General features: G+C 41.5%; 1 protein-coding gene across 11 annotated transcripts in view; it reads left to right on the top strand.

Moving 5' to 3' along the window:
- Positions 1-27,353, top strand: part of FOXP1 (forkhead box P1) — a 164,324-nt gene that overhangs the window by 99,828 nt on the left and 37,143 nt on the right. For 7 of the 11 annotated variants that reach the window (XM_054387413.1, XM_054387411.1, XM_054387407.1 and 4 more), the window contains 3 exons: positions 115-268; positions 6,489-6,693; positions 22,806-22,910. In XM_054387413.1, the coding sequence (XP_054243388.1) occupies positions 115-268; positions 6,489-6,693; positions 22,806-22,910 (464 nt within the window). Of the gene's footprint in view, positions 1-108; positions 269-506; positions 510-6,488; positions 6,694-22,805; positions 22,911-27,353 lie in introns of all 11 variants that reach the window. The other 4 variants (XM_054387409.1, XM_054387408.1, XM_054387410.1 and 1 more) reach the window with 3 other exon arrangements.

Genomic DNA, 27,353 nt, shown 5'->3' on the forward strand with positions numbered 1-27,353 from the left:
GCAAGCAGAGGTTGAAGTGTGTTGAGACAAGGAGCCCTGTAAATCCTGTTAATGCTTTGCTCTGTATTGGCAAATGTGCATTTTTATTTATTTTCTTTTCTTTTCCAGCCCCAGCAGCAGCAGGTGGCTACGCAGCAGTTGGCCTTTCAGCAGCAACTCTTACAGATGCAGCAGTTGCAACAGCAGCACCTCCTGTCTTTGCAGCGTCAGGGGCTGCTGACGATCCAGCCTGGCCAGCCTACTCTGCCTTTGCAACCCCTTGCACAAGGTAGGTGAGGGGTTGGGGAGCTGCCGGCAGGCAAAGCGATAGCATGCATGCACACAAAACTGTCAGCAGGAGAGAGAGATCTCATAGGTTCATAAAATAATAAGCACAGGAGAATCCTGACAGGCAGGGTAGGCACTATAAAGATGTTTCTGGAGAAGGGCAGCACTGAAATCATGGATTGCTCTGGCTGGTGTGAGGCAGGCAGTTTGGAGTTGGGATTCAATTGGCACAGCTGTAGCTGGTCTGGTGGACCTGGAGCTGCTGCTTGTACTAATCTGGGCTTGAAATCCTTCACAGGAGTCATCTTAATCGATTCTCGGTGCTTGCTTCATGGCTAAGGATAGTGTCAGAGCAGAGTTTCCTTTTTTAAATGTGTTACTTGGACCATTTTTGGTTCCAGCCTGGCATGGAGCCGGGCGCAAAGCAGCCCTGATCCACACGCTGCCCAAGTGCAGAAATTGGATTGTCCTTCTCTGCAGCTGGGAGGGAGAGGTGGCAGTGTCTGCTCTCCATGCCTCTTGATGTGGCCTTTGTGTCAATGCCTGTATGCAGCATAGCTTCAGCCCTTCCTCCATGCTGGGCAAATTTGGATTACCTCCATTTAATTTTAATGGTATTATTGGCAATTAGATCCTCCTACATCTTTATTCAGTCCTGCACTCTGCAAGAAGTTACTGCTTTGCTGAAACCCCTATTTATTTATTTTTTTAAAGGTACTGATACATTAAAAGCAATAACTACCAAAAGCACAATACTTTTGACAGTGATTATAACCTGGTATTTTTATTCTCACTTCTCCTCAATTTTTTTGTCTGCAAGCCTTGGGACATTGTAACAGGCTTGCCTGAGCTCTGGCTGCTGTGATGAAGGCAAACTGTTCAAAGTTGTCATGGCTCAGAGAAGACCAGGTCTTTCAACCATGGTGCTGGTATTTCTGAATAATCACGCCTTTTCCTTCTCTTGCCTCATAATAAATTTAAACATCCACCTTAACAACTTGAGTCAGCTCTGGTTGAATGATTTGGACTCTGCAGAGCAGCCTTAGGGCTGCTACTAGTTGCTAAACTATATAATGAATTTACGTTCAGCTCTATTCAGTTAAACGGGGGGACAAAATTGCTTCTATTCTCCACCCTCCTTTTTGTGTGTAGCTGCAAAAGGAAAGTGAGGTGGCTGGTGGATACTAACTTAGATGGATAAAGGGAAACAAAACTGGGGAGTGGAGTCTGCTTTGACCTGTGTCTGGCATTGTTTATTTAGTCTTATTTTCACCAGACCCATGCAGATACTTTAGTGCCTAACTCCTGTCTTGAGAGGCCAAGATTCGGGGGACCTTACACCTCCTTCTGCAAGAGGCAGTTCCTTTCCAGTGTCCCAGAGCTGGACACCAGGTCTGGACTAGTCGTGTGCACAAATCAGAAGTGGATGCTTGGGAAGGTGTTGCCTGGTGGGAGCTGCATGATCAGGCCTGAGGTTGTCGTTGGTCAGGCACCATTGATGTGTGGTGTGATGGGGGGAAGGCATGAAATGAATCCAGGAAAAAGGGCACAGGGACGAAATGCCATTTATACTTGCAAAATGTAATAGGCATTAATTACGCTTCAGATTTATTGTTGAAAGCATCCCAGGCTGTTCCACACACCCACTGGACTCAAGCTTCAACCTTTCTAATTTTTCCCATAGCTCCTATACTATTAAGTTGGCTGGGTAAGGTTCATTGTATAGTACATCAGTTAAGCTGTCCAAAGGAGGGCAATTGGGCAGTGACAAGACACGCTCATGTGTAATGTGAAAGAAATGAATGTGGTGATGCATGAAGTGTAATCTGTGTGGTAACACATCGGAGACACCAGTAGGTAATTCAGCAGTCGTGGCATTGATTGATACGGTTAGCAGGGCAGTGTAACTATTAGTCCTCGCCAAGAAGCGTATTTAAAACCAAAGGGGTGCCGACTTCCACGCCGGAGGAGACATAAACATGAGCAGAAGGAGCTGGTTCTTGCAGGGAAATGAGTTGCCAGCCTTGGGGGCGGCTGGAGCCGGGGACTGGGTGGCGGGAGGAAAGAGTAACTTGAGAATTCAGGCAGGATGCAGTACAGCACGAGATTTTTTAATTTTTTTTTTTTATCAGAGGGACACTGGCTTAAAACTGATGTCATTATGAGGTTTAAATCAACTTTCTGCTTGCTTGAACATGGTCACCTGGGTATAGAGGTACAAGGACACAAAGAGGTTGAGCAACTCTGTTTGTCTTTGAGCCGGTGATACCTGGGGTTGGGAAATTGAGTTCCACGAGCAGTAATCTGTCAACTGTCCCCACAACATACATTTTTTAAACCTGTGCCTACATTTTCTTTCATAATGAAGGAGACTAGTTGTCCTGAAAAATGCAATGAAGAGCCAGGGTTATAGTTTAAAATAATTGGTAATGGACACTTCTTATTTAAAAAAAAATTACATGTATCATGTCCTTTTGTTTCCAGAACAGTTTGCAAGACTGAGACAAAGACTGTAAATGTGTGCAGAAAGAAAAATAAAAATCATCCCGCTAGTAAATGGAGCTATGAATTTGTTTAAAAGCATTTTGCTTTTATTCTTAAGTATCTGTAATAATAATAAATGTTTCCAAGGAGAGAATGCTACTTCAGAAGTGATATTTTTGGTATGGTTTTAGAACTAAGACATTCTTTAAAGCTGTTTTTTAGTTCATTTTAGTTTTTAGTGCTCGCCTATTGTCTCTCACAAAACAGCACATCCTTTAATGTTATATTTGTGTAATCTTTGCTGCTTTGTGTTTAGACACATCTATAATCTAGATCCTACATCTGTACATAGCAGCAATTTAAAAATAAACCTCATTTCAGCAGTGTTCTGAGCTGCAAGAGCTAGATCTTTAGTATTTGCAAAATGAAACTGCAAATCACACCTCAGATCACCAGTGAGTGAAAATTGTAAGACTGAGATATCTGGGTGCCTGATTGCTCCTGTAGATTTGGCAGTTTCAGGCTAAATCCCATTCCTGGTACGTATGAAGCTGCAGCCCCGGCAGTAGCGATCTCGGGTAATTGCAGCACAGTTCTGGGAATCTGACTTAAAATTTAGCTCTTGCTGTTAAAACGAAACTGTTAAATGGTAAATTACATAATTTATTGCCAGTGTTCGTGGACCTATTTGACTTGCTTTTTACCATTTGTTCTATTATTTTATTTAACCATTTTGCTGGATGAGTAATGAGCACACCTTTCAGCTGCCCGCTTTGACAGGCTAGTTAGGAAATCTCTTCAGTATTATTCTAAAAGAACTAAATTTGGGGAAGGGAAGGAGGAGAGAAGCTTGTTAAAAATAGTATTTTATCCATCAAATGATGTCATCATTTTTAAGTGATGGGATGTCTATGACATCACAGTCAACTCTTCAAATTAATATCACCCAGCCTGAAATCCTCTTTATTGTTCTCAACACTTTTTCCCCAGACAATTGAGTGTATTGTAATTTTTCTTTCAATATGTATTTTTTTTCCTTCCAATGTTGTACATAAAAGTATGTTACAGTTGTCATAATATGAGTTACACTTGTATAGGAAGTTAGACCAAACATCTTGACTTCTAAAGGATCTGAAGCAAGGTATAAATATGTTGTGTATGTGTATTTTAATGCCTGTAACACTTGCAAGCTTTTGTTTAGGATAAAGCAGTAGATCCAGGAGTGACCTGGAGGATGGAGGAAGGGGAGAAGAGAAAGGGGTACAGGGAGGAGGGGAGTGGGTGCTAACATGTCTCCAATTAAAAACCTGCAGAAATCCAGATAAGGAGGTGGTGGCAAAAAAGGGGAAAAAGGAAAAAAAAATAAAGGCCAGTTATTCTTTCCCCTATTTGCTTATTCTGGAAAATAAAAATAGATGTCGACTCATATGGTCTCCTATCAATATGTTATCATCAACAGACAAGTCTATTCACTATTGTTTCAATTGAGTAAACAGTGGTGTAAGGGTCAGCCCTGCTCACAGGTAATTGTTAGTGTGCAGACAGTCCTGTCAAGCGTGCTGGCTAAAAATACATCCCACACTGTCACTTTGCAAGGTGTTGGAAAATAATGGCCCCGACACAGCAAAACAGGACATCGGCTTGTGTACTGACCTTTCTCTTTGTTTAATGTGCTCAGAGGTTTAATTTCAGGGGACAAGTAATAATTGAATATGTCTAATAACTAAATGCTCATTTGGGACAAAATCCATCAAAATATAATTGGCATTTGGGGCTGATGAAAGGCAAATGACGTGGCTTTAGAGGGACGGATGTGTCCTAAGAATAGCTGATCACTTAATGTATAAATTGAAGCCTGTTTCATAATATATATTAATTGCAGATACTTACGGATTTTAGCATTTTTCTGTAGTGAACTGTTACCGGAGACCAACTGTTTTTGTTAATGCGACTCTGGGAAAGGCGGGGAAGGTTATTGGTCTGTCGTGCAATAATTTACTCCTCTTTGATATGCAAACGATCCACGGTGAATATAAAAAAATCCTATCAGACTCATTTCACAGTTCTTAACCACTTAGATTCTCTGGAGTCTATCGCCTCATTAGACCAGTGCTCTCCAAAGCTAGCATAATTAAAATCTTTAACAGTTTAGCAAAGTAAAGATGTTTGGCTGATCACGTTGAGATGATTATCTATCCATTGTATTCTAAATGACAAAAATAAATTAAATTTAGACCTTGGCATTTTTTATTATGTGTTTCAAATGAATATAATGCATACTGCCTTTTTTTTTTTTTTATTTCAATACCTTGGGTTTGGTGAGATCCATGCCTGTGTGAGCTGCTGCTGTATGCTCAGAAAATGGCAGGTTTCCTTAGGATAGCTCCAGTGCTACAATATGGTGAAACAATGAACAGTCATCCAAGTGATGATCTGGAAGCAGAGCGATGAGAAACCTCTGTAAAAACACACAGACGCTGGCTTTTATTATTTCTTTTTTTTAACTTGGATGTTTAAGTGATGCGTCTCTACTGCTAATTTTTTCCCATGGCCTTCTCTGAAAGAGCAGTGAAATAGTCTTCAGTAAGAGAAGCTTGACTTGTTTCATCATGCCACAAACCTAAGCTTTATCCAGAAGCATGATCTCAGCGTGAGCCTGTGTCACGCTGACGTGCGTGGCTCCCCTTCCCTCCCAGCCTTCGCTTTGGCCCACTGGAGTTGGCAAAGTTTTTCACTTGCCTGATCTGCTGACTTCAGTGTCCTAACCCTGCTGTCCATTTTTGGCACAACAGGGAGAAAAAAAAAGTTTATTTTTTATTATTGAAGCTTATTTTATGTTTTCATTTTACTTTTGAATGGCTCATTAGCATCAATCTAAGCAATGACAGTAATAATAGTGTTACTTGTATAGAAAGTTACACAGTTTTTCAGTAGACACATCCATCAATTAAGGGAGCAGTTCAAAAAACCAAAATTAATGAGAGAGATAGGTGTGTTAATGAAATAATCATAGTATAATCAATTTGACTGTTAAAATTTGAAAAGCATTTCAGGAAGACAATATGAATTCATAATTTATGTCTAAAAGTGATTAATAAAAACTGTATTTAATAACAAAGCTATTTGTCATCATTTAAAACTTAAGCATAGAATTAGTCATGTTGTGCTTCCTGTTGTCACAATAATAAGGCTGAGGTGGTGGGGGTTTTTTGTGTTTTTTTTTTTTTTCTTAAGACCTTCCTTTCTTTGGAAAACAGGTTAGAAATTGCTCACTTACCTTAATAAGAAATTAAATTGTGTATTACAAAAAATAATATAATAATTTCCCCAGCTGACCACAGAGTAGCCCTTGGCCACCTTTGCTGTCAGCCTTGCAGTGTGCTCAGGGTGATTTCTGTCCAAGTTGGGAGTCTGGAAAACAGACCCTCTGCAATTTTGATTACAAAAATCATAACCATTGATGTGGAGTATGGGGTGGGTGACTTTTATGTGGATCCCCTGCCCTCCTCCTCAGATTTTACCTTACATAGGTGTTGCAGGTGTCACAGCAGAAAATGGAGCAGAGCTGCTCAGTGTTCAGTATTAGCTTTTAGTTATTAAAAAAAATCATACATGCGCAAAAACACACACACAAGACTAACACTAGGCTTTGTTTACTGACTCTTTGATTTAATTACTGTTTGAAGACGGCCGAATTAGCTGTTAATTGATTTAATTATCCAATTTGTTTGTTTCAGGCATGATTCCAACAGAACTGCAGCAGCTCTGGAAGGAAGTGACAAGCTCGCACACAGCGGAGGAGGCAGCCAGCAACAACCACAGCAGCCTGGACCTGTCCACCACCTGCGTCTCCTCCTCTGCGACGTCTAAGACCTCCTTAATCATCAACCCACATGCCTCAACTAATGGACAGCTATCAGTCCACACTCCTAAACGGGAGAGGTAGGTGCTGGTGGGTTTGCGAGCGTCTCGGAGCAGTGTGCCGAAACAATGTTGAAACGGTTGGGAGCGGTGGCCAACCGCTTTGGCCTCGGTTTTGTCCTCCCAGTCTTGCTCTGTCTGATTTTGGCGTGGCTGAATGGAGTCTCCACTGGGCAGAATATGCTCCTTTTGTTCAGATCTTTATGGCTTGTTAATTGGATCAATGTGGCACAATTAGCTAATTAGAAGTGCATTGGATAAGCATATTGGGGGAAGTGTGAGGAGCGTGAACTGCTTTTTCTGCATTTTGCATCCCAAGTGACATTACTCTTGATGTGCCTTGGGTTTCTAGGCTGAAGGTGAGGGAAAAAACCTGTTGGTCAGTGCAGGCTGTTTTACCACCTGTTTGTCTGCCAAATTTCAGTGCTCCGTCTCATCTAACCTATTAGCCTTTTTTGTTTTTTTTTTTTGCTCTGTCTTTACCAGCTTTGACAACAAGGGTAGGCTTGAGTGCAGCATGTTTCTCTTAAAACAAAGTGGTAATTTTTCTAAGTGCTGATAAAATTAGCTAACTGGTGTTGTTTGGCTTTTAAAAATGTGAGTTAATTTATACTTGCTAGGCTTGCATTGTTAAAAGAAATGGCTTAAATCAGGGGTTGTCTGTTGACGTGCTTCTCGGCGCGGGCTCTGCTTTCTTCCAAAGGATGCTTTATTGCAGGTTTGTTTCTTTACACCCCCAGATTTCACTGAGGCGTGTCTAACAACAGAACTTTTGCTTACTGTGAGACAGACGGTCCCAGAGGAGCTCAGGCTGTGGGTGCCAGTGTCTGCAGCAGCCTCGGCGTTGCTGCCGAGGAGGAGGAGAAGGGTCTCTGGGAGTGTGCGAGCAGCATGGGCTTAGCAGGGAGGGCAGTGCTTCTTTGCATTCAGGAGAGTCCCTTTGCCCATCTAGAAACGTTACAGCAGACACTAGTGAGAGCTGGATTTTATGGAAACTGATGGCTTTGTCTTGCCGTCGTCCTTTCAGTCATTAGAAAGAGGATAATGGAATTTTTAAGCCGTAGAGTTTGTATTTCTGGTGGTCTGAAAGTAGATTGATAGGGAAGCTATATAAATACCTCTTGTATCTTTCTAATATTAAGAAAATAATGCTGTTGGGAATAGATAGATTTTTTTTTTTTTAAAGGAGAGCACACCACTGCTGAAAGAGCTGCTCTATGTGTGTAAGGCATCATTATTGCAAGGACGTGTGGGGGAACATCAGCCTATACATTTATAATGCATGTAAGTGTCAAGGACATGGTTTTCATGAAGACTTACATGGGACACTAAAAACAATTTGATGTTTATTAAACAATTACATTCCCTTTTTGCTGCATAGAGAGCTGAACAAGATGGGTTTATGACTTTTCAATAAATTTTTTATTTACGTTTTTCTGAGCGAGTGTATAAAATAAAACCCCATGCAGTGAAATGGATCTTCTCTCACTGAACAGAGGCATGTGCTGTCTGCTAATGGCAAGCTAACCGAGGGAACAGTATGCCACTGCTGTTTAGTGGGAAATGCAGTAGAAATACAGGAATCTGTCCTGAAGTAAGAATTTTCTGTGTGTATGCTGTCAAGCAGATCTGGAAATCCATGTGTCTGAGTCCCGTGTTTGTGGCTTGGAGGCAATTTGGATCTATAGACAAGGTGATAGTTATGTTTTTTTTAGTAAAGTTCCAAATAATCAGGAAGGTATAAACATGCCATGGCATTGTTTGAGACTGTCTTAGTTTAGAAAGCTTAAAAATCCTCAGTGGTGGAATTGATACCTGTTTTGCTAAAGCTTGCCATTGTACTTTTCTTAAATATCTACTGAAATCTCTATGCTATCAAAATACAAAAAATTAGGTATATTTAGGAATGCAAATAAGAGAGCTGAAGATTTTTCTGTATCTTGCCTCTATTTGGTACATGGAGGGTTTACGCCATCCATTTGCTGCAGTGATTGAATTACATCTTTAGCCATAAGTAGAGCAGGAGACTACACACAGAAGAATGCCTACTGATGCACTTAAGGGTTTTGTTGCAGTCTCATCAGGCACCATGGTGCCTGCCTGGATTTCATCTGACACAGAAACTCCTCTGCTTGAGATGTGTTGCACTGGTTTCCGTTTTGAAAGGGTATTTATCTGCAGGGAGGGAGTTTGGGTGGTGAGTGAGCAGCAAGGAAGGGGTAGCTGTGCTGCACTGTCTGATGTGTATCTGAAGCTCACAGAAGGTGAAATTTTATCATACTTACAACAGAGAGAGCACAGGCCTAAGCAGGATTTTGGTCATTTTTTTGACTGCAGATGTTAAAACTAGAAAAAACTCATGGTGGGAGCATGAGTTTGCTAGACTTACAGTAAAATCCTTGTCTGTTCTTGTACCCAACTGGTTCAGCACAGTAACTGAGCTTGCAAATACACAGGGACTTGTGGAGAAGGTCCTGAGCCCAAGCTCAGGTCAGATGTGCCTGTTGGAAGGGCTTCCAAGGCAGATACCAGCCCTCCACCTCTCAACACTCAAGTCCACAGCCTTGGCTGGCCAGGGCCAGTTTGTCACTTGTGGCTTCCACCCTGTCATTCCTGCATTTTCCGTGCAACTGGCTGTTAGCTTTGGTCTGATACAACCAAGAGCTGTTTATTTAGATTTAAACAATAAAAAGCACATAGTAAAAGATGTAAGTGTCCTAACAGTTAAGCACAGCCACATCATAACGACTGCTCAGCAGCCATAAATAATCATATACAGGTAACATTAACTTTTAGGGTGTGTTGTAAAGCTGTTTTTCCACCCCTTCCTCTTGGGCTTTTGAGAAGGAGTGGGCTGCAGGAGGCAAGTTGGTTATGTGGGAGTTACTATCATCACTGTTATCTCTGGCACATGTCACTGGGGTAGTTCAGGCTGTGTTTTACGGGATTCTTGATCCCACAGGTCAGGTCATGACGCCGCTTGAGACCCATGAGACAGGACCGTAGAGGCACTTGTGTAAAAGTCGTGGGGCAAGCAGCAGCTCTGCTGAATATCTTGGGTAAAACCACATTTTGGTTATAAACAAGAGGTTTAAAATAGCAGGAGAAATAGTCACTGGCTGCTCGCTGTGCCCACGCGTTGCCATGCCACAGGCCCAGCCTCATGGCTGTGTGTAGCAAAGCTTCAGTCCTGCACAGGCTGTGGGGACCCAGCTCCGGTGTCACCAGTGACACCACTGCATGGCTGCACACTCAGAGCCCATTGACAGCAAAAATTCTCCTATGTGGCAAAAAAATCCAACAGCAGACAGGTGGCCCAAGATGTTTGAAAAGCAGAAGTACATTTGAAAGCAGGAGGTATCCTCTGCTTCTTGGCAGGGGCCAGGGAGTGTGGTGGTGCTGCTCTTGGGTTGTGTGTGCTATGTGTCTATGGCTTTCCCAGGAACAAAACAATTGCAGCTATAAATAATGGGTTAATGCTTCCATTCATTTGGGCTTTAAATGTATATTACATCTTTGCTTTTGTCCCACATTTTGCCCAGTTTCTGTAAGTAGCAGCAGCAGCAGCAGCTCTGGGGTTTGGTGCGCAGCAATCTGTTAAGGAGATAAATAATCTGCTTTGGCATGACACTCCTACTCTCCTCTTTAATTTGTCTTACACAAGGAAAATTATAATTAAATCATTCAGGGTAAACCCTTGAGTGTAGAGAAGGAAAAAACACACTTTGGTAAAGATTGCCAATAGAGACCAACTTCCCTGTTGTGCTGTGCAGAGACATTTATCAATATTCAGCACTATTAAAGAGAGAACATTTCGTGTGATTTGTGAGGCGGATGCCAAAGCTCAAATCAAGGCTTGTTAAGATCCTTCCCCCATGCAATCATGGGCATTCAGCATCATTAGAATTCAGCACTGACTGTGTGTTTCATGCTTTGATTTTACTCAGACAATTTAATAATGTTTATTGTGCTGATTATATATATAAATTCACTCAATGCAATAAACATACCTCAGTCATCAGTACCCTAAGGGAAATATTTAGTTATAGATACTTGTATTCACTCAGGATAAGCGAAAGTGAGACCATCAACCAGCATGCAAACCTCTCATCATCTTATCAGCTTTTGGGTTTCTTTAGTAACAAGCATTTTTCTCTAGACAAGTAAATAAATAAATAACAGGAGCCAGTTGAGTACATCTGCTGTGCTTGGAAATGGGAAGGGCAATACCTGCTTTCCATCTCGTTCTGCTGCATCTTTCTTGGGGGGAGCTTGATTGTTTTAAGAGAAGCAGCAAAACAAAGCAGGTGCATGCCCAGTTGCTTCAGATGACTACTGACTTTATAACCTGATGAGCAGTGAGCATCCCAAAGCCTGCATGCTTGGGAATGTTTGGAAAGGCAGGACAGTGCAGAATTCACCAGCTCTTTGCTGGTGAGGTTGTTCTAGCTTGCGTTGTGTGCTGTGCTGTGAAGGGGTGCTGTGAAGGGATGCAGGTGCCTGGGTGCTGGTCCCAGCCCCTGGCACCATTCTCTGTTGACTGCAGCAGCAACAAGATGATGGATGCTGTGTGTAAACAAGTGAGTTTATGAAGGTCAAGACCTGTTAATTTAGGAAACATGTCTGTTTCCAAGAGGTAAGATGAAGAGTTGGAGGTAAAACTGCATGTCCAAGAGACCTTTCTTCATCTTCCAGCAATTCCATGTTTGTTCCCTGTTGTTATCATAGAATAATAGAATGGCTTGAGTTGGAATGGTCCTTGAAGATTATACCCTTTCCAACGATGCCTGAGTCTTGTCTTCCACATAAGCAACCAGCCATCTCATAGGAAAAAGAGATGGGATAAACAAGGGGATTTCAAAATTACTTTTTCTTGCCAGCGTCACAGGAGGGAAGGAGTCTGGAGAAGGCTCTGAAGGGAAGTGAGAGGAACAGCATGGCAGACCGTTGATCTACTGGTTAGGCTTGTTGCATTGTGTTTTACTGTTGTTGTCTTGCATGCCAGCTGATCATCCCCCAAAATCCCAAGGCCTTCAGATGAGGGCATTAGGATTCAGCACAATTAAGAATTACAGACTTGGGTCCATTATTAATGTTCAGGATGAAGCAGTTCAGCCTGGAGTCCGTATGTTCCCAGGCCTGATCCTCTCTTGGCCTGCCTCTCCACGTAGTCCCTGGCATTCATTCTGCACTGGTGCCAGCATCAAATCTGCTCATCCCTGTTGGCTCCTTTCAGTTGCTCTGTGCAGTTGACTGTAGCTCGTTATACTTCACCATCAGCAGAGTTTGGTTAGATTAGATTACCTCAAATCCATTTTCCCCTAAGAAATCTATGTGCCAGGGGCCTTTCCTCCCAGAATTCTTTTAGCTGATCCACATACACCAACCCCATCGTGACCCTTACATTATTATCCGCAGTCTGAGCAGCTCAGGTACCTCCACACAGCTTCCTCGCTGCAGAGCCAGGTTGGAGCCAGAGACTCAAGCCAAGCCTGGATTCCTGGCTGCGTGTCTAATAAACCATCCTGCTCTCTACACGACTGCTGTGTTTCTTCTTGTTGCACCTCATACAGGTGTGATGGTTGTGAGGCCAACTGGGCTGTTAGTGACGGTGACGCTGCGACAGCCGTATCAGGGCTCTTGCCCAGCCGTCTCCATTTATTACATGCAGGTACAACCCAAAGCATCCTACTACCCAATCCCTTGGTGTTTGCTCCTCAGCTAAAGAAATCACCGCTGTATGCTCTCCCAGTCTGAGTCACTTCTCTCTGTAATCAGCTTTGAGAAAAGACCAGCCGTGACTCGGGCCTGGAGTTGCTAATCTTTGGGTTTAAGCCTTATCAGGCACTTTTTACTGCTAGTGCTTTGCAGATTGGCGTGTGTAGTGTCCCTTGCATTGCCCCTCTGCCTTTCTGAGAAACCTCTTGATAAATCAGTTGGGCAATGTCCGTTGCTTCTCTAGCCGCTCGGGAGCTCTTTAATCAAACAACGCTTTTCAAAGAATTTTTTCTCTAAACCCTTAAAAATGGTTTCTATTTTACTTTACTTGTTTCTATGCTGCAAAAGATGCAGGGTTAGCCAGTCTGTGATTACTTGGGGTGGCCCTGTGCTGAATAAGGGTGCTGTGCTTGAGACTTTGTTGTCCTGGGGGAGCTCCCACATGCCAGTGCTTCGCTGCTTTCTTGTCCTGTGTAATACCCATTGGTTGTACAACTCCAAACACTAAGCTAATGTATCAAAAAGTACTTAAAATAGATTGGGTGAGCCTTGGCAGACGCCTAACAGAACTTTTCCAAATTCTAGCATATGTATTGTTTTATTCCTCCATCTGGCCAACAGATCATTGTTTGATATCTGAGTACTTTGCATATCTCCTCCCTTTTCTTGCAACTGAGATACTTACACGTGTGTTTAATACAGCTTAATGCTATTTTTACATAGCAGAGAAATAGCTGATGGCTTTCTGTTAATTGCAGGCACTTTGCAGTTAAACTTTTACTAAAACATTCCTGTCTAAATACTTAAAAGTCCAATGAAAATTTGTCCTCTTCTTTTATTAGAGGTGTTTATGTAGTGGTCTTAAAAAGGGACCTGGTTTTGTTTTACTGCTCTGTGGATTTCTGTTTCTTTTTATTTCCTCCTGTGTGCAAGTTGTCTTTCCTCAGTGTTTGCTGGGGAGATCTGACTATCCTAAAGAGCTGAGCAGGCAGCTAATGAAGAACTGTCTTGGTTTTGGGTTTTTGTTTGTTATTTTTTTTTAATCATCACAGCCTGAGAGTGGAAAAGAAACACCCTTGGAAATGCCATTAAAAAGTAGAGAAGTTAGGTGATTTTCGTGTGACTGTTTTCTCTGCTGTTCAATAAAAATGGAGCAGTTAGTGTGACAGCTGTTATATCATGTTATATCGTACTGCTAAGATATTGAGTAGCATTTAAAGTCAAACTCCACCATTAAGCTGTATAAACTTTATCCGTTTCACTATGGTTTAATGGAAAAAAATGAGTTTCTCAATAAAATGACATCATTTTTCCCAGGTTGTAATGTTCGCTTTACAACTGTTTTTCTTTAATTCAATTTATTTTACTTTTCTTTTTCTTGGCATCCTATTTTTTTTTCTTGCAGTTTGGAAAGGGGGAAATCTCTTTTTTGTAGAAGCAGCTAGGTACTGCTCAAACCTCTTTCCCCTTCTTCCCCCTCCCTCCACATCTTGTGCTAATCTGGAGCTCTATTTTTGTCAGGCAGGCAGGGTTATATTTTCAAAGCAGTGAGATGCACATTGAAATTTGGTAATCAGGATTTGTGGCTCTACCTGATGCACACTAAGGCGTGGGGGAGAAACCCCAAGGAAAAATTTACGTTGCATTGCTTGCTGGTGGAGCAACCTTTGTGTAATGCATTGGAGGTTCCCCCCTATCCCCCCCCCCACCCCTGCTGCTTGTCATTTTGGGCTGTGTGAATAAAGGAGATAACTATTCCTTTGGGAAACGATCTCAGGAGCTACGCAACAGATCTGCTGGCCAGCAAATTCCTTTTTCTTAACTGTAATTTTCCTTTTTTTTTGTGTGTGTGTGTGTACTCAAAAAATAACATCATGATGGGCCCTTAAATACCATTTCATAGACAGAGCACAATTTCCACAGCACAGGTGGTGCTAATATAGGACAGTCCCCTAGGCACTTGTCGCCAGGAGTTGTACAGCTTGTTCAGTGTCTGCATCCATATGGCAATCTGTCCCATTCATAGAAAGACATTGTAGCTGTGCCTGTGGGTGCTGTGGTCAATGTAGTGTAAAAAGTAGATTTTAACTCTCAGCAACCTATGTTCTGCTGTTTGTTTTATTGTGGAATCCAATTTATAATGGGGGGGGGAAGAAGGTGGGGAGGGGAAAAAAAATCAGCTCTGAGCAAATTCCAGAACAATCTGGCTGGCTGGGGTTTGTGTTTATTCTTGGAGCGCACAGTAAATCGGCAGGTGCTCCAGCCCTGCACCCCGCACCGCTCCCAGGGATGATTTACAGGAAGTCATGCTCGGAAGAAACATTTTCCTCCTTGTTTATACTCTTGAGTTAACTCAGGAGTTGCAAAGCTGTAAACGATGTTAGCTGGCCACATATGTCACACAAGTCTCTTTCTTACTTCTTCAGCTTGTTTTTTCTTTTTTAATTTTGTAGTTTTTCACGATATAGGGTGGTTTTCCTTGGGTTTGCAGTACTTGGGGAGGATGCTGATCCCCTTGGAGCATGTGTTATGATGCTGCCCAGCCACCTAGTGGATGCCCCTCAAAGGGGCAAATCGTGTCAAAGGGGACCTCTGAAAAAGGGAGGCTGAAGGTTTAGTTCTTGCACAGGGGATCAGGAATAAACAAGTGAACATTTATGGCTGCTCTGGTATCTTACCATTCCAGTGCCAAATGTTGTTCTGTTTTAGTGTGACTATTTGTTATACCTTTCAGTAAACACAAACAAATAGAGCCTAGCACCTGCAGCAGCATATGATATTTACACTACCTGTATGATTCAGCACACTTCCCTGGGGAAGCAGGCTTGTGTCCTCTCGATTTTAGTGCTTTTGTAAATCACATTCTTCAGAGGGAAAGCATGTGGCAGAGAGAATTCGATGCTTTAACTGTATTTCTCCCTTGGAGTCATTATTTATCCTAATTATTTTTTTATAAACCTCTTCTCAAAGGGCACTTTCCTGGCTGCTACAGGCATGTGTGGTGGGTGAAGTCTGGCCCAGCGATCTGCCAGGCTGTACGTGATGTGACAGTCACCTTCTGCCTGGGTTTTGTTGTGCCTGTGGGACAGGGATGAAAAATACTGACGTGAATAATCCCCATTAATCATATTTGTTGGCATATCCCTGGTTTATATAAGGGTGAGAGGCTTGCCTCAACTCTAAATGTAACAGAGTATAATTCTGTTAAACAAGAATAGGTCTTGTTTCTCAAGTGTTTTCTTTTACTATAGATTCAAATGTAACAACAGAATATAAATTACAGTAAAATAAGGTTGGCAAACAGGATCTTTTTACAAACTATGTATGTACATTTGTAATTTTACACCTCGGTGAAGTCCAAGGTCTAATCCTGTGTTTTAAATGTGTGTACATTCTTAAAAGCCTTGCTGAACTGGGGCCAAAGTCTTGCCATTGCCACCTCCTTCTGCCACACGAATTGGATGTGTAAGGGATGGGATCTCTGTGCTGAAAGACAGTTAAAAAACTACAAACCAAAACACGCCAAAAAAAACAACCAAAAAGTCTCCCCCCAAAAAACCCCAAACCCTAAGAAAGTGGTAAGATCACATTTTTCCTAATTAAACTTAAGATACCAAATCAATCCGTTTTCATTTGAATAAATTAGGAGGCTGTTCAGAGTGGAATAAAATGAGATTTAGCAGGGATAAAGTAGAAAGTACCCCAAATAAAAATAATAAATAAAAATTCCCAACTGCTGGTTTGACGTGACACATCAGCTGCTCAGCATCGGTTGTGTGGGAAATGGCTGAGGCATAATTGAGGTTGAGAAATCAAGGTGGGACACTGTGTACTGTGTCTTAGTTAAAAAGGTAAATGCAGTCATGGGAAAGCATAAACATGCGTGTTGCATGTGAGTCCTTCTTTTTTTCCTGTTCCACTTTATGCAGAACCAGTTAAACCACATTGAGAGTGTGATGTACAATTGGCCACTCTCTTGCAGAAAGGATAAAGAGAAGCTGGAGCAAATGTAGAGGAGAGCAGCTAGGATGATAAAGGAGTTGGAGGGAATAGGCCATGAAGAGAGATTAAAGGGAATTAAAGATCTACACCCTGGAAAAATAGAGGCTCTAGGAGGATGTGATTATGGTATGTAAGTACATGAAGTGATGCTACAAAGAAGAAGAGGGGAAAAATTGTTCTCATTAGTTAGCAGTGCTGGAATTTAAAATCCAGCATTTCAAATCGTATGCGTCTGGGCATATTTGATGTGCTTTTCACTACAGTACTGAGGCACAAGGTTGAAATAAAAAGTCAGGGTTTAAAATAGTAGAGAAACTCATTAATTCAAGTACAGAAATGGAACTTCCACCTGAGATAAGTGATGGATTCAGTACTCAAGGTTTTGCAATGGGCAATTTTTTTTTTCTGTTTAGGGTTTTTGGGGGCATTTAAAATGGTCTAGAAATAACATTCAGTTCCTCCAAGGAAAGGATGTAGGACAGTGGCCATCCTACCCCATGGAAGATGTGCTGCAGGGTTGGACAAGAGGGTGCCACTGGAAGAAGTATGTAGTACATTTTGAGTGCTGGAGGGTCATAATGTTGATTAATAATCCAAACCATCTGTGTATAGATCAAAACCAGAAGATGATGCAGATAATTATCCAGTCTGGTTATACTCTTTACAGTTGGGTTGGGGGTAGAAGAGAAGGGGAATGTTATCCAGATTTTGTCTTACCCTTGCTGCAGATGCTGCAGCATTGTCCTTGCAGCAGACATTTAGAGAATGGCACCACAAGAGGCATAAGGAAGGGGTGGGAAGGACAGAGATTTGGGGTGCATTGCTGGCCTCATGTTCCAACAGCAGTGCTACAGCTTGGCTTTTTTTGGTTTTTGGGGTTTTTTTTGGTGGTTTGTCAGGGGTTTTCTTTCCTTGTACCACAGGAGTATATAAGTTAGTGCACACCGATTAGAAGACAGGATTTCAGCCTGTAGGCTGCAGTTTTAACCTGATTTGTCTTAAATTGGTGTAGTCATTTAAAATGTAATATACTACTCCTGTTACTTCCAATAGGCCTTGATGTAAAACATGAGCATCTAGGTCTGGACATGGACTAAAGTAATGAGGAAGGGGAGAAATGCAGCTTTAAAAGCCATCCCAAAATATCCAAGCCGGTTCTAGAAAGAGCTGTCACTGGCCACACACATCAAATGCCACCACTCCCAAAGGCCATGGCCCTCTGCTAAGCTTTTTCCAGTGGTGGAGGGGCCTTTACCCAGCTCAGACAATTCTCTGTACAGATCACATACCTGCTCTCTGGGCACTTACTGAGGCTTAGACAAAAGCGTGAATATCTAGAAGTAGTCCATTTTAGTGTATGGTGTAATACTTTTTTTGACTGTTTTTTTCATACCTTTATTACAATTTTGAATTTTTTTTTTTAATTGACAAGCTAGAGAGGAGAGAGGTGCTAAGCCACCTTAGTAATAAGAATTGAGAGGGATTTGCACCAGTGCAGCTTCACTACAAAATACATCTTCGTTCAATTGATTTTGCCATGAAGGCAGGGACTTACATTTGAGTGCAGTTGGTACAAGGATTGGATTTAATCGTTACTGCTTCCGTTCTGATTTTTAAATCAAATACAGCAAGTGCTTCTGACTCAGAGAGTTGTGACATTTTCACCAACTTTATTCCATCAATGCCTTTTGATGAGGCTTTAGAGCTCACCAGGCAGTCACGAATACAAGAGACTCCTATTGGTTCCAAGTCTCTTCTTCTCCTGTACGGGACCAAAATCATGGCATTTTGCCTCCACGTCTGTGCCATCTACATCAGACCAAGAGGGAATGTGATGTGAGTCTGAGCCCTGTGCTCCTGCCTGGACAATACATTGACAGGTTTCATGGCAGCTGGAAAAGATGAGGTCACTTCCTATTGGCATTGAGAAATAAATTAAAATTTTAAAAAAGAAGAAAGACGGTTTGGAATTTGTGTAGGTGCTTTGCTCAGACCCCTTCCAAGAGGAAAGACGTGGTATTGATTTGTCAGTGTGCAGGTGGCTCAAGCATGTTCTCAGCACCATTAGAACATGAACAGATGCTTCATAACTGTAATAGAAAATCAAGGTTGCTTCTCAACATCACTGACTTCCCCCAGTGTTTTGGCAAAGATCATTGGCCCAAGCAGATGTGGAAGAGAGGGAGTGGAATATGAAGTATGTGAGCATCATGAATATTTAAAATATGGTCCACTATGTAGCAGAGGTACTGTTACTGAGGCTTCTGCTTAGCTGGTTTTTATATCCACCCATGACTCTCTTGGCACTTAGTAAGTATGGGTTGAATTAAACCATTCAGCACAAGCAACTTTCATCCTATTGCTTTGGCCACTGCTTTCCCCAATGCTCAGTGTGTTCTTTTGGGTGGACTGTCACTCCTGCTCTCCATGGGTTTCTCTACGTCCCATGGCTTTGTGTCCCTGAACACGATTCTTTCATCAAATTCACGACTCATAGAATACCAGGTTGGAAGGGTCCTCAAGGATCATCTAGTCCAACATTTCAGGGTAAGAATATAGTTAAAATGAGATGACCCAGCTGATACTGTAGCACAGCAGATGTATTCTAAAAGTTAAATGGCTGAAGTGGTCTGGATGTGTGGTGTTGTGCAAGTACCAACTTTGACAGCTTTCTCTGTTGGAGCAGTTGGTGAATTTGCTTCTAGATCCTCTAGAAAAATCCTTGGGGTCACAAAGAATCATAGATTGCAAAAGGTGGAGGTAAAAAAACTCTCCTCTACCCAGCAAGCACAAAGCAGCAATGCAAATACCTGGCCCTTCTCCTTTCCCCTCCTGACTTGGAAACAGGACTGGAGGCAGCAGATAGTAAGTGGACAGTGATGCAGTTCTCAGCTCCCTACATGGATTTGTTACTCTGTCATACGTTACACAAACTGTTTTACCTGCCAGAGGGTTATTTGATGTAATTCGATGTAATAATGCTGCATACTGCATTATTTGGAAATAATTCTATTGTGTTAAGTATTTTGCATCCAAATGCAAGGAGAAATAAAATCCCCACATGATCTTGATTTTTACATCCTTTTTTCCTTCACTTTGAAAATTATGCCTTGTTATAAAATCACTTCCACTAACTAGTGTTGCATCACCAGTACCCCACCACACATGTGCGTTCATGGGAAGGAGAGGGTGACAGAAACAAACACCTACTCTAATGTGTCATTAGAAATCAAACAGACCTAAAACTTGCTTCTGCTTGCCAATGCTCAGATCTTCTCGAAGCCTGTCTCCGGCAGCAAGACCAAGGATGCATCCAGCTCACAGAAACTGTGCTTGCACACAGACAAAATATCATTGAACAATTTAAGATTGCAGGTTTTCATTGTGCTCACAAAGCTGTTTGTTTATGTGTTGGATTAAAATCCTCATTTTCCACCTCTATTTGCTGAAAGTGAGTACTTAGATCAGTTAAACAGAGTTCTCCTTTCATTTCCACTGGCTGCAGCCGTTGTGTGTTGCATCCTCTTCTGTACAAACCCGCTCTTTGTTTTGAGGTGCTTCTTAGGGCTCTATCAGCGAACAAGTGGTGATCTATAATATCTTCAAAAGCAGGATGGATGAAACAGCAGTAATTTGATAATGACACATAAAGGTCACTGAAAGGCACTGCTGGAAACCCTGGGCAGGATGGGAGTAGAGACCTCAGGAAAGGCACGCTGCCTACAGAGGGTGCCTACATTTGTTTCTCAGTGGTGAGGGGTTTTCCTTTTTGAAGTGTCTATTTTTGGCAAGTTGAAGTAGTTTTTCTGCTTTGTGGGATGGCAGTGGAAGTACTACTTAGGTGTTATAAGTATGTTACACTTAATGTCATGTTAGCAAAATGACCTTTTAAGTTCCCATTTATAGTCAACACCAATCTTTCTGGTTGTTGACAGTGCTAGACCTTGACATCTTGAGCACCGTTTAACAATTTGATACGCTCTTGGTCATTCCATCATTTTCTTTGGACACAATACCAGAGTATCATGTCCTACATAGTTTGTCTTGTCTTGTGCAAGTTCCCTGGGAAGAAGAGAGATTTGCACTTGGATTTAAAAAATAAATACAAATCTCGGTAGGGCTCTTTCCGACAACTTGGCCATGGCCTTTAGGCTCTCACAGAGACACTTGAAAAAACCCTGCTGGGGGTTTAAGGCATGTGACTCCTGTTGATATTGTAATGAGAGTTACAGTGCTTAAAACCCACAGGGGACTGACTCCTTACTTGGTGCGTTTCTGCTGTCATCTGGTGCTGGGGTAACAGGCACTGTGTAAATGAATGCACAGACTGGGTTTTGGGTGCTGCCAAACAGACTGAAACCATAACTCTCATATGTAGTCTTCATGGACTTCAATGGAGTGTTAACATGAAAGCCTGCTCCCACCCCTTGTTGTATTCAGGTATGGAAGCAGATAATAAACCCCATTATTTTCTGATTTTTTTTTCTGAGGTGTATGACCTCATTTGACCATATGCCTGGCTCAAGTGGAAGGTGTTCCTTCAGCTATCCTCCCTCTTTCTCAGCTGAGGAAATGTGTGGTGGAGCATTTTTCTCATTTCCTTGCAAGGAATGCATCAGCCCCTTTGTTCTTTTGAAAACTTAACTGATACAGCTTCTCCCCACTTCCATATTTTAAAATAACCAAATAAGTTACACCAATGTAATATTCCTGTATAGACAAGTCCTTTGTAAGTCTCTTCACCTACAGTTTGTTTTCTAGGCGATTACCTTGCACATATGTATGTATTTAGGCTTGAAGAACTATCTGTAAACAGCCAAAAAAACCCCCAGAAGTTTGTAATGAAGTAATGTATTAGGTTCACATACAAGTCATCATACTTTTTTTCCAGTCAGATCTGTGCCTTTCCTTAATGGGAAAAAAATTAGAAATAATTTCTAAAATCCACCTTCCATTATCTTTAGATTCTTGTTGAGCCCAAAGTCAAAAGCGGCAGAATGTGGGCAATAATTTCTCTTGCAACTTCTTTGTGTTTGGGATAGCATCTCAGGGTGAGATGATACTCAACAGTGATCTTGCTCTCCAGTGTATCAGAAATAATGCAAGAAGACAATTTTGTATTAGCACACTGGCAGATAATCCTGCAGAGGAAGAATAAACACCATTCCCCACAGGTGTACAGGAGTAAAATGACAAAAAGTAGGCAGTTATCCATCATGTCACCCATAATCCAGGATAAAATAAGTCATAAAAGCCACACCTAGATGCTGATATGTGTTCATATCCTTTGTGTATGTTTGAAGTTCTTAATACAGCACAGGGGTACTGTACCCAAAAGATTTGCTATGAAAAATAGATCTGTATGTAAGCATAAAATTGAAATTTCGGTATTATTTTGACATTTTAGTTTTAAAGTCATCTAAGGTTATGGTAATTGTTGCAAGAATAATTCCTTCACTTAAGAAGTTTCCATGCAGAAGTTGAATAAAGAAGGTATTTTAGAATATGGTTCATCAGTTAGTGCAACAGATACATTTCCCTGAGCACCACATGGCCCGGATCAAAGCATCTCATGACTTGGATCAGTGCAGCCAAATCATTACGTATTGATTGGAATCCCGCTGACGGATTAACCCCTTCATGCCCATACTCATTTTTTTTCCTTTAACCCTTGTTTCAGTAGTTAGAAAGCTCTGTGACGTTCCTGCCAAATTTTAGCAAGGTTAATAGCCCCCACTAACCCCTCATACTGAGGAACCCTTTGATTATTACATGTTTTGGGTTTTTTTGTGATGAATTTTGCATTCAAAAATACATCTTGAATTTTCTTTACTAGAACATAAGGGGCCTGTACTCTTTCAAAGAAACAGCCTGTAAGAGGAAAAAAAACAACCAACCAAAAAACCCAACAACCCCCAACCCAGTAAATAAATAACATGATGGGAAGGCCAAGGCTGCAAACATGATGCTTTTCTTCTTTCTGCAGTGATGAGGAAAACCTTGGATCTGGTTGTATTGTGTTACACTGCTGGATGGAGATAACTTTTCTTCCTGATTAAGTTGAATTGTAAATATGCAGTGTTCATAAATTTCTTAGCAAAATACCAAGCAGGATATTAAGCAGGTCTGTCAAATGATTTCTCCCCCATCCATGTTAATTTAAATTCTTTACAAAGCTTTTAATTAATGAATGAAATGTAGGAGGATAGCTAAGTAAGAATGACACATGTTTTGCACTGCAAATGGTATTTAATTCTGTTTTGAAAAACCATGGGCAGAGTCAGGTGGGTACCTTAGATGCTAGGGATGTTTCAGGATCTGTTGCTTGCTGCTCTTAAGAGTCTTTGTGAAGATTAATTAGTGTGGTACCTTCAGTCATTCCACTTTTTTTCTTGTCTCTTTCTCTCCTCCAGTTTATCCCACGAGGAGCACTCGCACAGCCATCCGCTCTATGGACACGGCGTATGCAAGTGGCCAGGCTGTGAAGCAGTATGTGAAGACTTCCAGTCGTTTCTAAAGTAAGGATGGTGGATTTTTTAGCACTGTCATTGTATAGAAAGCATGTCCTGTGCTGTCATTCACTGTGGGCCTGATGCAAAGTCCATTGAAGTCAACAGAGAGCTTGCTTTCACTTCAGTGGCTTTTGGATCAGGCTCAAGAACATTTTAACAGAGGATAGTAAATTAGCCCCATGGGGGAAGTATGGTCTTGCTCAGTGTATTGCTATAAAATAGTGTTTGCAGTTCTGCAGCCTTTTTATTTATTTAAACATTTTTAAGTTGCAGTATTTATAATGTAAACAATAGAACCTTGATTTAACCTTGATTTCACTTTAATTTAGAAATTTAGTCTTACATTAACTCCATAATTGAAGAGAGAATTGCAGAACATCACGTGAAATTTAATTTATGTCAAATAAGTAACTAATGAACAAAGTCTATCCTACTAAAAATAAACTATAATTATATTAATTGGGCCCCTGCAGTTTGCTGCAGACCTTTTCCTTGCTGCCAAAGAACACAGTTTTACACATTGCATAAACAGTGCATTATGAACTAGTATGTGGTAACATGTGCATCCCGATGCAGGGAAGGACCAGCAGAGCTCTAATAACTTAAACACACGGCTGCTCCACAGCTACACCATTGGCCTCAGCCCTCCATCCTGGAGCAAAAAGCATTCTAATCACAAAAGAGTTTTCTGTCTGGGTAGATCACCAGGTACCCACATACATTTTGGATGCATCTAGGTTCATGAAGATTAGGAAAGTGTTGTTTTCTCAAGTGCTATGGCTCTTCAGTTGTAAGATCAGCAAAGAACAACCGCCCAAGCAATGTTTATCATTGAGATGCATAAAGGGACAAATTCTGCTGCCATTTACAGTGGCGATCTCATGAAGTTTGTCCACATAAGTACATGGGATTCTTCAGATTGGATAAGTAGAATTAGCCCCAAAACATTCAACCTCACCTCTTAAGCTCATTCACATGCAAGAGAAAGGTGCTGTGGTGGCCTTAGATGTCAGAATGACATGTACTGTCACATAAGATCTCAAATTATGCCACCTTTGCTTCCTGTGCTGGTCCACTTGTCCAGATTAGATCTGCTGGATCTTGAAACCTTCAGGAAGATTTCTTACAGAGCTGTGGACTGCTTGTAGTGACCATGTGTAGAAAATAGAGCACCAAAGTCACACAGCATGAGTAGAGGCAAAGTTAATTTTCATACGGTATTTTGGAGATGTTTCAGTAACTAGATTAAGTCCACCAGTTTACCTAGAGGAGATAGTTGGAGGAATCAATGAGTAGAAATGACCTGAAAACAATTACCAGCCCAGGCTGGACCCAAAATGGCTCCATCTACTCTCAGCTCCAGCAATTCTGATTCTTCTATCACTCACTTATCGTTAGTCTTTTTTTTTTTCCCCTCCTTTCAACAGAAACCTTTCAACAGAAATATTTCATCTGACTTTCTTAAACCCATTGGCATGTGCAAATTTTCTCATTATCCAAATTCAGCAGTGTCCAGACAAAGTCTTATTGTTCAGAATGATATTTAACCCAGAACGAATGCAGAAATGAATGTCCCTGAGTAGCATATTGGCACTGTTAGGAAGTGAGCATTGCTTCATAAAACGGTACTGTAACCTTCCAAGTCTCCTGTGGAGTGACCGTCCTTAAATTATATTGCCATTTATCAGAATTCCTCACTCGATGAAAAGATAACAGGTAGATGAAGTTTCTTTCTGGTACTTGTGTAATCCATGAAGCTCTATCGACAGGTTCCTCAAGAGAAAAGCTCTTGTTTACCAAGTGAAATACAACCCATGTATCAATTTAGCATCACTTTATTTCACTTACTTCGGTAAAAGGGCCTGTTAGAAAAAGCAAAGCAAAGTTGCATGTGGAATGAAAGCCCTGTATGCCAATAAAATGATTCTGCAGTTAAGGGAGAAAAAAGGACTTGCAGGTCTAAAACATGGTTCATTTCTTCCTCTCCTGAGGAAGAAATATCATAACTGTTGGTAAATCAAAACCAGAGATTTGACACTCTTCTGTGATCGTTCTGTAGTGTTTGTTCCCAAGGTGAGGTACACCACAGAGCCCTTGATTTCAAAGATAAATACTGTACAAATAACGATCCTAGTTGTCTTTCACTCACAGAGCCAACAGGAGGATGCTTATCAGAACCAGCAGATACATGGGCTATTGTACACGTTTATTTCCCTATTTCTTTTTGAAATGAGTTTAGTGTTGTTTTGTGTTGTCTGTTTTTTTAATCCATCAGCCAGTGGTTACCATGTGATGCGATATCAGTTAGAGCTAACTCATAGCAGCAGGGGCTGCTGCTAAGCCTAAGGAAACAGTAGCACCCTGCATGCTCCAGGACGCTCCCCAAGCCCCAAACCAACCAAGTCCAGTATCACTGTGCTGGCACAACGGCTTTCTGCCAAGGTGTGTAGAGCAAGGTGAGGGCTGGAGGGTGCACACGTGTCTCACGTGTTAACCGAGGCCCATCTCACAGCAGCAGTGAAAGGAGCAATTAGTAGCTGAGAGCGACTTTCCTTCAGATTTTACTGTATCCTTGATTTCATTTGCATGTGTTTAAAGACTGTTGCAGATAGAAATATCTACCCCTTATAAAGCCAGTGGTTCAGGAAGTCCCAGGTGGAGGAAGGGTGGTTTATTCAAGGTATCCAGGGCAAAACAAGGGGAAGGTTGTATAGGATTTTATTACCCCCACTTCTCTTCTTTTCTCTCCTATTTTTTTTCCCTTTTAGACTTGATTGTGGTTTAGATGTGCTTAATCACAACTGTACCATTTTAAAATCAAATATATTCTTCAAAAGGGAAACACGTTTGGAGAGATCTTGCACTCTTGTATTGCAATGATGCTAGCAGTCTGCTTCATGTGCATTTAACTTTGGTGAAACGAAGGGGAGTTTATGTGAAAGAAACTAAGTGCACTCTGTAATGTTTTCACAAGTGTTTTTATCATGGTAACATCTTGTTTACTTTAGTTGCCTGCCTAAAACTACTTGGAACATGTTAAGAAAACATTTCGAGAAAGCTTCTACAAAGAGGCTTTTGTTTAGCAGCAACTGTGAGACTGCTCGGCTCACAAAGGTGTTAACTTTCAACCCCTTAAGCACTTCCACATGAAATTCCAGCAACTGTGTTTGTGGTTTTGGAAAAACAAAGTGTATATTAAAGAAACCAGGTATATGCTAATACATGTTGAAGTAGGCCGGAAATCATAAATTGTTTCAAAGGCATTAATTGCTATCATTTGCATGTCAGAATGTTCTGCAGTGAAATCATCCACAGTTAGCATAACAGAGACTTTTTAATCAAATAGGTAGCAAAGGCAGGGAAAAGGCTAGTCGATAGATGTCTTTTGCAGATTTTAATCCCTGGCAGGCCCACTTAAGCTCCCCAGATATCAAGTGCTGCTGTGAGGGTGCTGCTGTGGGTTCTGCCTCCCCGGCACTCATCCCACTCCTGGGATGCAGCCCAGTATTTGATTTTGCGAGCATTTGATTTTCCGAGCCTGCCTCCTGTTTGGAATTGCCGTTCGAATGTCGGCGTTCCCGTTCCTTTTCTCAGCCTCCCGATGAACCTCGGTGCCCTGGCCGGGGTTCTGGCCCTCGGCGGCGGCGAGGCAGGAAGGCCCAGATCCCACAGTGCCCTCTAGTGCTCCCGGGATCCATGCTGCTCCGAGGAGCCTTCCCAGACAGGGCCCAAAGGGAGGGCATCCCTGGGAGAGCCTCGCTTCCGTCTTCTCCTGAGCCGGTCACACAGCAAACCAGCCCCAACTAACTCCCGTGATTTTTAGTTTGACACACAGATACCAGTATTTTTCCTCACAGCAGGAGCATTCGTCTTTCTCCAGAAAATACCTCAAAGCACTACATGTGATGAAATATTTCTGCATACATAGCAGGGCACATTGTCTTGCATTATTGCCTTTTATATCTTAAGGTGCTCTTAGTTTATGCTTCACATTATAATTTCCGGTGTGTAATCAGAAAGCATTACTTAAGAGACAAGGATCATCTTTGTTTCATACTTTTATTGACACTGTCTACCATATTACTGCAATGTCTAAATGGTAAAATTTATTATTAGCAATAGTGTCACAAAAGTCTGAGACAGCAATTTTCTTTTCAATAAAAGTAGTTAAAAACCTTTTAGAAAATCCATAATTTTGATTGCTGGTACTTCATAAATGTATAACTGGTACTTTTTAGCTGTCTCTTTAGGGAAAAATGAGTTTTATCACCTGCAGTACCTGGGTTAATGAAATTGTGTGTTGGAATTTAGCCAGAATGAAAGATGAGATCATTCGGTGGCACTAATATTGGCAACAGGTCTCATAAAAACGTTTGACTCTTTTTTAGAGAAGTATCGTTAAGTTCGTTCGTTCTTTTTTTTTTTCCTGAGGATGGGGTAGAGATTTGA

Source organism: Indicator indicator, chromosome 15, assembly GCF_027791375.1.
Source record: "Indicator indicator isolate 239-I01 chromosome 15, UM_Iind_1.1, whole genome shotgun sequence".
Lineage (NCBI taxonomy): Eukaryota > Metazoa > Chordata > Aves > Piciformes > Indicatoridae > Indicator > Indicator indicator.